The 14,569-nt window shown below is 46.5% G+C and overlaps 1 protein-coding gene across 2 annotated transcripts in view; it reads left to right on the top strand.

The window, feature by feature from the left end:
- MYO5B (myosin VB) overlaps positions 1–14,569 on the top strand; it is a 338,131-nt gene that overhangs the window by 257,260 nt on the left and 66,302 nt on the right. For both annotated transcript variants that reach the window (XM_058557083.1, XM_058557084.1), the window contains exons 18-19: positions 8,255–8,366; positions 13,218–13,429. In XM_058557083.1, coding sequence (XP_058413066.1) covers positions 8,255–8,366; positions 13,218–13,429 — 324 coding nt within the window. The remainder of the gene's footprint in view (positions 1–8,254; positions 8,367–13,217; positions 13,430–14,569) is intronic.

Here is a 14,569-nt window from a genome sequence, read left to right as displayed (position 1 = left end):
GGAAGAAAACACATAGTCCAGGATCCCAGGGACTTGTGATGAATGGTCCAGAGGGCTCTTCCCCGGGAGCCCAAGCAGAGGGCAGCCCTTCTCAGCTGGGGATTTCAGGCTGAGTTCCTGCATCCAGCCTACTGATTCCTGGGCACACAATTCTTAGCCCTGTTCTGAAATTAATATATGCCCAGTGCCCCCAAAGTCCACCAAGCCGGAAAGGATGAATGCAGAATTGCAAGGCTCTCTGGTGCTCCCTCACCCCCACTCAGGCTTCAGTATACCTGTCTATTTTTATCTTCTCTAAGAATTATGGCGCTCGGTGAGTCTGATTTAAAATGAAAATGTATCATTCAATTTGAAATGTGCTGCAGTGGCTAAGAAATATGTTCATTATCATGTATATAAAGCACTATGATAAATGCACTGTCCAGGACTCGTCCACGCATCACCCAGCTCCCAGCTCCCCCTCCATGTGTCTTACGCCTGTGCAGTCATCCGTCTCCCTCTGCAGGGGTTCAGAGCAGCTTTGTGTCCTGGAGGAATTGTGAAGCCAATACCGCTTAACCAAAAAGAGTCTGTGTGTGGGACTACTTGAATATGCAATGTTTATATATTAAAAAAACCCATCATAAGTATTCACTTCATCTCATCTTCTTCACTTCAGAAAAACTCAGTGGTGCTTTCTGAGATTTCCACTCCTTCCCCAGTTTCCATCCCCTGTATGGAACACATAGCGTAGGATTGCAGTACTAGGTGGAGGCTTGAGAAATTGCCTGGTTCGCGTTCCCATTTAATCATGGTTAAACTTCAACAGACACATAGTTACTTGCCTTGCAATTAATCCCACAGAGAAAGAATAACAAAGAACTTATTTCTGGGTGAAATAATTCTTTATCTCAGGATCTTACAGCCTTTAGTTCTGGCTCTTTTGCCTGAGAGCTGTGCTCAGCTCTTTGGATCTGACGCGGGTTCTCACCCAGGGCTGCACATCACGGGCACGTGGAAGCACTTAACAATTCAGAAGCTCAGACCTGTTACATCAGAATCTGTGACTGTGCCCTGAACATCTGCCTTTTGGCAAGGTTTCCCAGTGATTTTTAAATGCATCCTGCCTTAAGATCATTATCCTGGAGGCAAGTGTTGGCCACTGGGTGAACCACAGCCAGGCAGTGCTGGGACTGATTAGATTTTCCTCTCTCCTCACTTTGTGTCTTGGCTCCAGCTCAGATCCAATGGGGAAGAATTACATTTCCTTCCCCCTGCAGCAAAGCTTAGCAACCTTTAGACCTGGGGCCACCTCTAGGGCTGAGCCTGGGTTCCCCTGGGAGGCGCAAGACATAGGTATGGGATAAAGGGAAAGGCAAACGTGGGGTATCTACGGTGGGGTGAGTGATGGGATGAGCACCCTGCTGCCTTTGCACTAGGAGCTCCTCCATGAGTATCAATGCTGAAATAATGCAAATCCTATGTGTGGGTATTACTTTATGAAGGCCACCCACAAAGCCTCATCGCATTTGTTCATCACATTGACTCTTTTTATTGAGAGATAACTTGTGTGCTGTAAAATTCACCCTTTTAGGGTATGCAAGTCAGTGGTTTTCATTATGTTCACAGAGTTGTACAACTATCACCACTAATTTCAGAATATTTTTATCACCCCAGAAAGAAACCCTGTACCCACTGGTAGTCACTGCCTCCTCCCAGCCCCTGGCAAGCACTAACCTACTTTCTGTTTCTATAGATTTGCTTATTCTGGATATTTCATATAAATGGAATCATATAATGTGTGGCCTTTTGTGTCTGGCTCCTTTCACGTAGGATAATGTTTTCAAGGTTCATCCTTGTTGTAGTATGTCTCAGAACTTTATTCCTTTATATTCCTTTATATTCTTTATTTCTTTATATTCCTTTATATTCTATTGAAATAGAATACTATTTCATTGTAAGGATGCACTACATTTTATTTTATCCATTTTATTTTATCCAATTCATCAAGATGGACGTTTGGGCTGTTTCCAATTTTTAGCAAGTAATGAATAATGCCCCTATGAACATTTGTGTACATATTTTTGTGTGGACATATATTTTTATTTCTCTTGGGTATTTACCTAGGAGTGGGATTACTGGGTCACATGGTAACACTGTTGATCCTTTTGAGGAACTGCCAAACTGTTTTTTCACAGTGGCTGTTTTACATTCTCTCCAGCAATGGGCAAGACTTCCCATCTTTTTATTACAGCCATCCTAGTGGGTATGAATCACAATGAATCCCATTGTGATTTTGATTTGCATTTCCCTGATGGTTAATGAAGTTGAGCATCTTTTTATGTGTTTATTGGCCATTTGTATATCTGCTTTGGAGAAATGTGTATTCAAATCCTTTGCCTGCTTTTTAACTGGGTGATTTGTCTTTTTGGTGTTCAGTTATAGGAGTTCTTGATATATTCTAGATACTAGATCCTTAACAAATATATGACTTGTGAACATTTTCTCCCATTCTGTGGGCTGTCTTCACTTTCTTGATGGTGTCCTTTGGAGCATAAAAGCTTTTAATTTAGAAAAAGTCCAATATATCTTTTTTTCCTTTGTGCATTAGATGTCATATCTAAGAAACCATTGCCTAATCCAAGGTCACAAAGATTTACTCCTATGTCATCTTCTAGGAGTTTTATGGTTTTAAGTCTTGAATCTGTTTTGAGTTAATTTATGTATATGGTATGAAGTCGAGGACCAACCTCCTTCTTTTGCGTATAGATTCTAGTTGTCCCAGCAGCATTTGTTGAAAAGATCCCATTGACTCTTGAGGTAAGCAAGATAAAGGGGTGTCACCTCCATTTTACAGATGATGAAACAAATCCCATAAATGTTAAATGATCAGATTAAGTCCTCACAGTTAGAAAGGGGTGGAACCACCATACACACTCCCGCGGATTAAGGATGTCTGCACTTGTGAGTCTTTGAGAAAGTGCCTCTTTCCTCTTGACTTTGGCCTCTGTGTCCCTTTGAAAGTTTTGTCCCTACTTGATACAGTTCCAAGAAAACCTCTCGTGTCCAACATCGTTTATTTCTCTGCTAGTTTGTTTTTTTCAAAAGGGAGAACAAGGGAAGGGGTGTATGATGCTTAGTGGCCATAGTGAAGGTTATTTCCACAACTCAATATCCAGAGAGAGTCTGTTGGTCCTGGTTAGTGGGCATCACAGCATGGCTAAACACCTCTGCCCACAAACTTCTGTTGGCCTATTTGAGACATTGTAGAGGACAAGGCCCCCTCTGGGGCTCACAGGCTCCTGCAAGTTTCTTGAACTAGAAGAAGGTAAGCATGCTCCTTACATTCCATGTTGGCATGACCAGGATCTTTGACCTAAGTTGAATGCCACAGGGCAGTGGGGTATCTGAAAGTACAGGTTGACCCACCTAATCCTGACCTGAAAAGCTCTAGTGGATTCTTCACCATTTTCTAGGGGCTCTTGTGATAACCTGACATGCCATCTTCAGGGATTCTTCTTTGTGACTTGATATCATAGTAATTATTGTGACTGAGAGCCTCATACCCTGGTCTTACTAGAGGGACTCTCAGGGTTTGTCTAATCCAGCCAATCCCCTTGTGAAAGAAGCTACCCAAGAGAAGGGAAGCACAAAGTGCTACCACTTTGGCGGATCCGCCCCATCTGTTCACACGGGTCCATTGGGGCCCTCTCAGGCAGGCATGTTCTTCTGCAGAATGTTCCCACATGTAGATGGTTAAATTCAGTATTGGGCTCCAGATGGGAACTCAGTCAACCAAAATATCACCCTGCTGGATTTGCTTCACCGTTCACAGCAGCTGTATTTACCACACACTGTCATGAGCCCTGAGGAGCTTGTTGCAAGGAAGCATCTTTCCAGACAGTTGGGCTCAGCTGAGTGCTTGCCCTGGCTCATCCTATGTCGACTTTGCCTGCTGCCTGTGATCTTCCTGTTCTTACCAGGAGCCATCACAGGTCCTGGGTTTTTCCCACACACCCAATTGTGACAACTTTACCAAATTGAGGCACCTATTCCCCAGCAGGTCAGAGACACGCAGTGTGAAGTAGGCCTATACTCCAGAGGAAACATGACATTGAAGTCCAGGACTTCAGCAAGGCCCCTGACACACAAGTCCACATCAAGGAAGACCAGGACTGCAGTAAAGGCAGGGCTGAGTGTGATTGTACCCTTGAGGTTGCTACGACTCCATATGGCACAGGGTTGGGGCCTAGTAATAGACTTGGGATGAGAGCTCTTCTCCCACCGTTAATATGAAATGGAACAGAAGAGCAGCCAGGCCCAGAATTGGCTTAAAAAACACCTCCAAGCCAGCGAACCACAGAGCCATACTGCAAGTGGGAGAGGACATTTCCAGGGCCACCTGATGAGGATGGGAAGAGTGAGGAAGGAAGCAGTGGAGTCACGTTGTAGAGGCAGGTGGCAGTCATGGTTAGTTGTTCTCAAGAAGAAGCTTTCTTGAACCAGAACTATGTTCTATAGTAAATATTTTCAAATGTTCAGGAGCATTTTTGGATATCTCGATGAATGGTGTGGCGGGTAATGGTCCAGAGATGCTCTGTGTCCTGTATTGTGTGGAACTGTCCTGTCCCACACACTAAAGAATTGTCCTACCCCGAAGCCAATAGTGCCCTCCTTGAGAAACACTGGTAGAGAGAAAAGGTTGAACACTGGAGTTCCAACCATATTACTGGTCAGGAAAATAGCAATTTTTTAAAGAGTGATAAGTGATTGTTTGTAAAGATACCATGTCATGATAGGTGCTGGGAGATTTTAAAACGTATCAGGGGGTGACCCTGGCCAAAGAAGTCTCGAGTCTAGCAGAGAAGCTAACGTGTACAAAAAATATCTATAATACAAGGCCGAAAGCTCTGTGTCCCACATGGAAATAGGAATAGTTCAAGTGCTGTGGGAGAGAGAGATTCCCTCATGGTGAATAACCTCAAGGAGAAATCCTGGATACCTTGTGGTCTTAATGAGTGGTCTTGCCTAACTTTCACGTGGTCGCAGAAAACCTCCATTCAGAGATCCCTGCCAAATCAGGAAGTCCTGTTAAGTTCCACTTTTGGAAAAAGAATTATGTATTCTCTTTATCTTCACTTGGAAGATTTTCCCCTTAGAGGTGAGGGAGCCTTTCCTATGAGGAGTTTATCTCTAAGAGCACAGAGGTCCCTGGAAAAGGGGATCCACATTTGATTCTGGGTCCTTTGGTGCAGGACACTTGTACATGCCCAGACCCCATGGCAGGCACATACCCCTTTTGGTACCTCCTGAGGAAGTGCCTACGCAAGCCCTTCTCAGTGGGTGGTTTGCCTTCTGCAGGCATCCTCCCCTCATCGGTTTCACCTGGGTGCAGGTGTGCGAGGAAGCCTTTGTAAGAGAAGGGGAGGGGGCTTAGACAGGAAGGGAGAGTAACTTAGATCTTTAGGAAGCATTGTAGCCTTCCAGACACTCCACATCCATGAACTCACTGGCTCCTATAGCACTGGGAGGGACTTCGTGAGCTGGGTGATGTTCTCTCCATTTTGCGGATCGTGGAGGGGAGGTATCCAGGTTGTGAGTTGCCTAAGTCACACTGCTGGTCAGTGTCGGAGCAGGTTTCTCTACTTCTCTACTCTCGACTTGTTCTGTACTGGCCTTGATGACTTGGCAGTCACATCTCCCTATTCTCCTAATTTCCTTGAGCCTGTAACCTCCCTGAGTTATGGAACTGTCAGCGGTAAGAGATTTTCAAATTAGAAGCATTTAAGGTTTTTCACCCAGCTAAATGCTACTCTAATTATTCCCCCCAGAGAAATTGCAAACTCATGGGGAGAAATAAGACCAGTGAGTGCACAAATAACCGTAATGCAGAATGTGGGAAGTGCCCTCAGAAAGTCACAGGGAAAGTGCTGAGCTGCTTTCAAGGGAGCGCCCACACCTCACCGGGGGCAGGAAAGATTGCATTACGAGGGGCCAATATTGATGGGTGGGCCTGGGGGATAAGGAGACTTAGACTTTACAAAGCCTTTATTATGTGTGCATCATTCCATCTGATTCTTGCTCAAATCCATCTTACCCTACATGGAAGTACCAGTAGGCAGAATGGTCTATGTTTAGAACTTGGGGGCCAGGGCAGAAAGAGCCTGGGAAAAATTCAGTAGTGTTTTGCACGTATTAAAAACAAAAGACACATCTGATTTGCAGCTTATCAGCTCTAGCTTTCTGACCCTTGGGGTCTCCAAGTGCCCTCTGCCCTCCCTCCTGAGGGATCCACTGTCGTGAGCCTGTTGAGCAGCGCCATGTAAATACCTGGCCAGCTCTGAGCAGAATAGGTGCTGTCGTCTCCCTTGCGCCCAACACATTTGTGACAGAACCAATTGAAAAGGTAAGAGGCAGGGAGACAGAAAGTAGATTAGTGGTCACCAGGGTCTGGGAGGAGGGGAGAGTGGGAGGTGACTGATAATGGTTATGGGATTTCTTTTTGGGGGTGATGAAAATGTTCTGGAACTCAATATTGGAGGTGGTTGCACAGCTATGCAAATATACAAAAATCTATTGGGTTGTACACTTTAAAAGGGTACATTTTTATGGTATGGGAGTTATATCTCAATAAAGCTGGTATGAATAAAGAAGGTAGGGCGCAACCTCTAACCAACCATTTTATGTAGAGGAGGGAAAGAAGGAAAAATGCCATTTTTTTATTTGCTCTTACACTTACTCCCTGTCTGAGACCCACAGCTATGTTAAATCTTCCACCAAACCAAGATAAGTGTCTACAAATGCAGAGGAGAGACAGTGAGCTCAGTCTTCGTTTTCCTTCTCATCCCAGGAAGTAGAAATGAGTGGCCTGGGAGAGAAAGGGGAACCCGAGGACACACTGGCACATGATTGTGGACACAGGGAGAGGAGCTCCAAAGAACTGACTTCCCAGGCCCATCAGGTGTCCACCGCCCACCAGTGGTATCTGATATTCCGCAGTACTCATTTCTTTGGATAAAATTTCTGAAGGACCCTTTTTAAAGGCACACGTGCTCCAGGAGAAAGGATGCAATCCATTGACTCTCCGTTAATGCTTTAGAAAGACGGAGATTATCTGAGTAACTGGACAGTCACTCAGCAAGGCCACGAGGTGGTGGGAAACGGTAGGTGCACAGTCTCAAGGCAGCACCTGAGTGATTTCCAAATGAGCAACGCGGACAGGATGTGTACCTGAAGACGGGGCGCAGGTAGCATCTCCTGATGCCTCTGAGGGGCGTGCTGGGGCTGAGTGAACACCTCTGCCGAGGACACAGAGTGATCGGGATGGATGAGCTGAATTCACCTTCAGAGGGATTTAGACTGGAAATTTGAAGCTCCTTCGAGTGGGATTGTGCTGAATCAGAATATATGATTATCTGAGGAGGTTGTGAGCATCCCCTGAAAACTAAGACACGAAGCCAGGATCTCAGAGTATCTGTGTGAATTGAGGTCGTTTTCAGGAGAAACAGGGCAGACCCTGCCTAGAAAATAGTAAATTTGCTCATTGAAAGACTGCATTTGTGTAAGTAGAGGTCTCCTCAGAGGCCAAGGGATAAACTTAAGGCCCTCTTAAAGATTCTCTTCCAGAACATACCAAAACAGCACTTACTTATAGAGGTAGTGGGATTATAAGTGTTTTTTATTTTGTTTGTGTGAGTCACTGGATGTTTTCTTTACAGTGGGCTTGCATTACTCTAATGATCAGGGGGAAGAAATCATAAGCAAAATCTACTTTGGGGAGGAAAATGGTTCCTTCTAAACTATACCAAAATGTGTGCGTAGTATTCTCTCTAGGGGTTAGGATATGGCCTCTTTTTATTTGCTGATGTATATTTTTCTGCATTAAAAAAATATTTATGATGAGCAGTATTAGTTTTGTAAGAAGAAAACCAACATATAAAAACCAAGCTGCATTCCAGGTAAGGCTCCTACTTGAGCAGCAACAGAGCAGACCTCCATGTGCCCGGGGCAGAACCCCCTGTGAGTGGTTCTGCCTCTGGTCGGTCCTCCCAGAGGTGCCTCCAAAACTCTTTTTCCCTCAGTCTTCCAGTTACAATTTTATAATTCACCTATACAGTGAAACTCGCAGAGGGCATGAGGGAAGGACAAAACACCCCAGAATGGTTTTTGCTGCTCTGAGAATGGCTTTATGCTGGAAACGTTGACCCCGCGGGGCACTGTCTGAGATCATTCATGGCAGGACATGTCACCTGACGCTCCTCTGGTTTCCCCCTAGGTGGGCCTACCATGACTTCTTCAACCGGTATCGGGTGCTGGTCAAGAAGAGAGAGCTCGCCAACACGGACAAGGCGGCCATCTGCAAGTCTGTCCTGGAGAGCCTCATCAAGGTGCGCTGGGCACGCCCCTGGACAGCCCGGGCTCCGTGAAAGGCTTGGCCGGAATGCCCTGAGAACTGGGGAGGAAGGTGTTAACTGCCCTTTTTGGTCTTCATCCTTCTTATTGAAACTGTTTGAGATGTTAATCCATTCTCCTACATCAATGACTGTAAAACAAAAACCCCTTCATGTATCTAGAGTACTTCCTAGCCTTTTTCACATCTCAGTGCACATAGAAAATGAAATTATTTGTACAGCCCACTGGGGTTTGTGATGAGGCGGTTCTTGGCTACAAGCTGCTGGCCCTGGATCTCTGGCTTCTCCAAAGCTGGAGGCTCCATAGCTGAGCCCACTTGCCCACGTTGGTGCCCCCAGCTGGGGGCTCTAATCTGGAGCCTGGGGCACAGCCTGCAAGCCAGCCCAGGGGAAAATAGCTATGCGTCTCCTGTCTTCCTCATTGTGTAGGCAGCCTCAGGCCCTCCCCCAGACGCTTGTTTTAAATAAGGCAACAGATTTCATTTTAATTAAAACAACCTGAATTCACCCCTGACACTTGAGACTAAAAAACTATAAAAGCAGAGCTATTGGGGGCCTTTTGTGAGGGGCAGATCCTTAAACCTTCGTTCCTAGAGTATTCTGGGATTACAGCAGAGTATGATCATTAATGATCTCAGTAAAGGGTTACATTATGTTAAAGATCTTCCCTTTAAGAAGGTAATAGAATTAAATAAAAAATTTTTAATTATTTTGCTAGGAAGATCTATTCATCTGGAGTAGTTCATTGTCAAATGATCAGGATTTAAGGTCATGAGTTATTTTGTAAAAGTGACAGTCATCCCCTGAACATCTTAGCTACTCAAGTCTGTACCTGTAGACAGTGCAGAATATTGTGCTAAATACTCAGCAGAGAGTAAGAGGACGACAAGCTCATTGTTAAGGTTGCAGTTAGCTGTTTGGACTCTAATTAACTGAGGTTTTTGCCGTGGCGCATCTATCAGTGTCCACATTTTAACATCTCATTCTTCATGGGTGAGAAAAATCTGTATTCAAGGTCAGCTGATTCCAGTCGACATGGAGCGTTAGGAGTCTTCCCCTCAGGGGTACCAGGAGCTGGCCTCTTAGTGTGCGGTCAAGGCGCACAAGTAGCCCACTCTACCCTGTGGCTACCTTCTCCTTTGTCCAGGGTCAGAGTTCCACTCTTCCTCTCCCTTCCCTGGATTTCTCCAAGCTCACCAGTAGAACCTCTGCTTCCCAAACAGAGGGTACTCTGGAGGGGCCCCAGGTCAGACTGGCTGAATCACCTTCCACCCACTCTGCTCACCTCCAGCCAATAGGACCAACTGCCACTGCCCGGGGCCTGCCTGCCTCCTTGATGCGCTCAGGCCGCTGGGCCCTGTGTGGCCCAGCTGCCTCTCCTCCACTGATGAGGAGCCTACCTGCTTGTCAGTGCCCAGCTTAAATGCCAGCTCTGCCCTCCTGCTTTCCTCTATCCAGCACTGGGCTCTGGTACTTTGTGTCACTCTCCAAGCCTGTAGCATGCTGTCTTGTGTTTTTGCAGAGGACAGTCTTTGCATTGACACCCCACCCCCCCCAGTTATGAGCACTGAGCCTAACACAGAGAAGTAACTCACCAAACATTTGTGAATGAATGAATGAACAAGTGAATTGCCTAAAGAAAAATTATGTGAATATATGCTGTTTCCTTTGCTTGAAATGCTCTTTCCCTCTTTTACCTATCTGGCCAGGTTCTACTGTCCTAAACTGAGCTCTAGAGTGCTTTCTGGTCTGTGAAGCCTGTTCCCGGCCTTCCAGATGGCATTAGTTACTCCATCTTCTATTGGCCCACAGTACTCAACTTCTGCCTTCCATTGTTGCATTTATCCCCTTGTATTGTCATTGAGGGTTTGTTTGTCGTTTCACCAGACCGTGAATACCTAAATGGCAAGGGTCCTATAGTCGTTGTGTTCCTGGCATGGTTGCTGGTTGTCACAGGAACTCTGAGTTTGTGCAGGTGGCTACATGGGTGATTAGATGGACCTGTCATAAGGGGAAACCTGCCATAATGGCTCACAGTTACGAAGCACTTAGTAGAAGTCAGACATTTTTCTAACTGCTTCCTGCACTTCATCTACGCCTCAGATTGTCTTATGAGGAGGATACAGACATGACCGCCTTTTACAGATGAGGAAACTGAGGCACAGAAAGCTGATATAAATTACCCAAGGTTGCATAGGTGACCTAACCAAGAAACCCCCCAGTCTAAACCCCTGAGCCAGTCTGATTAATTAATTAATGTCACTGCTTAATTATCTATCCTGGAGAAGGAATAGGAATCAAGGCTTCAAGACTCTGGAGACCTTGTGTTTCCTCTTTTTTCTTTTTTTCTCTTTTTGGGGGCCACGTCTTCTAATCACCAATGCTCCTAGTGCTCATGCTAAGTGACCTGGGACTTCAAGTCAAGCAGCTGAGACTTGGCAAAGCCATATGTTAGCCTAGAAGAACACATGCCAGCTCCCTGCCCTCTCCAAGAAAGTACTAAGTGCATTTTAGAACGATTAGGAAAGAAGCAGTGATGAAGGTGGGTGCAGGTCAGGCAACAGGCAGTTAACGGCCACATTCACTGGGGGGCAGCCAGGGGTGGGGGGCTGCTTCCTGAGGCTGTTCATGAGTGGTAGCTGCCTCCTGCAAGGATTGTAGGAACGCCTTCATCCTTAACCTGAATCTTTTTTTTTTTTAACTCCACAAGTATGTATTCCTACATACTCTAATCTAGAGTGGTCAGTGTGAGGGTTATAAAGAGCATAATATGAGGGTCCTTCCCCCCAGGACTAATAATCTAATGTGCTTGTGGACATCACTGGAGGAATCATATCACAGGGACTGGCCATCATGCACACCTGAACCTTCATCCCAACAGTGAAGGAGCCTATTAATAAGCATCTATTGGGAACCCAGGGAGCATCAGGAACTATGTTTGTGTGAGAAGGGTGAAAAGGAGATATTATAAAAGGGGCGTGGTATGGTAAAAGACCTCTGGTCTGGGGGTCCTGAGTCTTGGGTTCTATTTCTTGATGTCTTTAGCGAGACCTTGAACAAGTCACCTCACCATTCTAGGCTTTGGTTTTATCATCTGTGAAGTAAAAGGAGTGGCTTGGGATGGATTGCTAACATTCCTTTCCACTCCCTCAGTCTGTGATGCTTGGAGGAAAGGTCTCAAAAGATGTCCCCTGATTGATTCATATGTGAATAGTATAGTCATTAAGCTCTAGGGGTTACAGAAAGCAGATCTGGGGCAGGAGATGTGCTCAAGGTACGTGGGGTAAGGAGAGCCCAGCAATCAACCAGTGGGGACTGGTTGTAGCAGGTGGGACCTTCAGAGAGATCCTTAATTGGAAAAACGGTGGCTTTGCAGACCCGATTGTCCCCTTCCTGGTGGTTTTTTTCCTGAATAGGAAATGGAGCATGTGTCCTGTGGTTCCTGGGATGCCTCAGGTACCCCCCGGGCCAGAGTTGTGCTGAAGCCTGAGCAGCCAGGCTTGTCCACTGACTGAGGGCTGAGCTGCCCACCTTTTGCTTCCTGGTCCCTCCTCACTGAGAAGGAGCCTCCCCCAGCAGGGCACTGACCACCAGATGCAGGGATGAGAACCAGGCCCACACCTCGCCCCTCCCAGCAGCCTAGCCACGGAGGAGACAGTCAGCGACAGTCTAGCTGGATGCTGTGTCCCTGCTCAGCCACAGCTTAGGCAGCACCATCTTCTCTGTGTGTGGAACCAGGTTTCTCTTAGCCATGTAGGGCTTAAGCCGTGAAGAGGGGTGAGTCAGCATTACTTCAGAGCCATGTGTCAGTGTGAAACATACTGTTGTGTGTGTGTGTTTTCCTTAGACCCTGGCTCATTACCTCCCTCCTATTATGGTCTTCATGCCAGTGAGCATAATCAGATGGAAGTTTATGCACAAAGAGCACTCAGTTATCGCGGGTTAACTATCAGGTGTTCTATCCCAGGCTTGTCCACAAGCACACTGCTGGGTCATCTTTCCTAATCCACCGGAACGAGCGCAGGGAAAGGCAACTAATTTTAACCTAAATAGATGTAATTCAGACACTAATTATATGTCCAAAAAAAAATCTCATAGTCTCAAACCAAATAAAATTTATTTGGGGAGTTATTTGCAATCTGAAATTATGCACACAACTGTGTGGCTATTTAAGGATAATTTCTTTAAAATGTCAACAAGATCAGGTCATCCCCTTGCTCAGAGTCCCCCAGTGGCTCCCCATTCCGATTCCACAGCCTCCAAGGCCTTTGATGGTTGGTTCTTCCCACCGTCCACCCTCATTTCCCCACTCAGCCATCTTGGCTCTCCTGTTCCTCATACACAGCTTGTTGCCACCACAGGACATTTGTATCTGCTCTGCTCTTCTTTTGAACTCTCCTCCTCCAGACTTTCCCATGGCTGCTCCTTCAGTTCATTCAGCTCTTTGCTCAAATATCTCCTCCATCGAGATATCCTTGATTATCCTGTTTAAACATCCCCATCGCACCCTCTAGCCCCCAGTTTTACTATCTTCCTAATCCTCACTACTGCCTGAAAACGTCCTGTGTCCTTGTGTGCTAGTCTATCTACCCTCACCAAGTCAATTGCTTGAGGGCAGGCATCTTCTTCACTGAGCCCAGGGCCTGTCCCATAAGTAGGGACGGACTCAGTGTCTGTTAAACAAATGCCGAGAGTTAGTATGTGTCTAAGGAGCAGGGACATGTGAGATCTGGCAAGGGAATTCTGCACTGGAGGAACTGGGGTGGTGGGGCACGTGACCTCACTGCTCACCAATGATGAACCAGCTCCCCTCCCTGCCTTGTAAAGGATCCTGACAAGTTCCAGTTTGGCCGCACCAAGATCTTCTTCCGGGCAGGCCAGGTGGCCTACCTGGAGAAGCTTCGGGCTGACAAGTTCCGAGCAGCCACCATCATGATCCAGAAAACTGTCCGGGGCTGGCTGCAGAGAGTGAAATACCGCAGGTTGAAGAGGGCTACCTTAACTCTGCAGAGGTACTGCCGAGGGTACCTGGCCCGCAGGTGAGTCAACCGGGGCCACATCTAGGGCAGCAGATTGGTTGGGGGCTGGGGGCCCGGGGGCAGGGACTGGCTCTCTTAGCTCATCAAGCTCTCTAATTAGAGTGGTTCCTTGGGCCCTCTCTGCACCCTGGCTTTCTCCCAGCAGCTGGGCCCGTCTCACTCATGCCCTTCTCACCTGAGGAAGTAGGTCTAGTTCCCAAGTCTCCTGGTTCTCCCAGTCTTGTCCCCATCCCACCAGCACCAACCTAGGACCAGCTGGTTTTGCCACAAAACCGCCATTTTCCCTTTGTTTAATCTCCAAAGTAGAATAATCTTCTTTTAGAAAAAGAGACAAATTCAGCCTGTCACAGTTAACTTACATTTACCTTCATGGTTTACACCACCAATTTCAAAATCCCTTGGGAGTTTGGTAATTAGGGCTAGCGAGGTCCTGGAAGGTCCCTTTTATGAGTCGTTGCACCTAGCCAGCACAGAGAGGGTGTGGCTTGTCTAACCACAAGTAGCTACCTAGGGGCAGAGCCGGGATGCCAGTCAAGCTCCTGTGCCCCAGCCCAACACCATGTGGAAGAAATCATTGTATACATTCCCTCCTCACTGATGTCGTTGGGTTGATGAGGTGCTCAAGTAGTATGAGCATCTCCACTGAGCCAGGCATGGAGGACACGCCCTCCTGTGAGACCCACCCTCAGGCCTTCACACAAGTCATCAGATTTGCACCCAGCCCTGGTTCAAAATTGGTGACTTCTGCAAATAGGGATTTCCTTGGAAAAATGACAGTAATTGCCATTTGGAAGCCAAAGTTTCACAAGTGGCTGCTCAGTCGTCTCTGCTTGGCTATAAAAAACCAAGAGACCCCCTGAGTTACAAGCCAAGAGCAGGCATCTTTTGTATCATAAAGTTAGAAAATTGTTCCTTTCAATCCTGTGTCCTTGCTGTAAGCTGTTTATCTGAGCATGACCAGAGATGATGAACGCCATTAATTACCTCTGAAAGTTAAGAGATGATCTCTGGAGCAAAAGCTGTAGAAATGAGAAGATTGTCAGTAGTATCAACACTAAGTAATTACCAACAGTCTGTGCCAGCTAGTCAAGTCATCACCGAGTACCCCTGTGCATGGGACTCTGTCTTAGGTCCCGGATG

Source organism: Diceros bicornis, chromosome 16 (assembly GCF_020826845.1).
Source record: "Diceros bicornis minor isolate mBicDic1 chromosome 16, mDicBic1.mat.cur, whole genome shotgun sequence".
In the NCBI taxonomy this organism is placed as follows: Eukaryota; Metazoa; Chordata; class Mammalia; order Perissodactyla; family Rhinocerotidae; genus Diceros; species Diceros bicornis.
The sequence above is the reverse complement of the archived record's forward strand: the minus strand, read 5'-3'. Positions and strand labels throughout refer to the sequence as shown.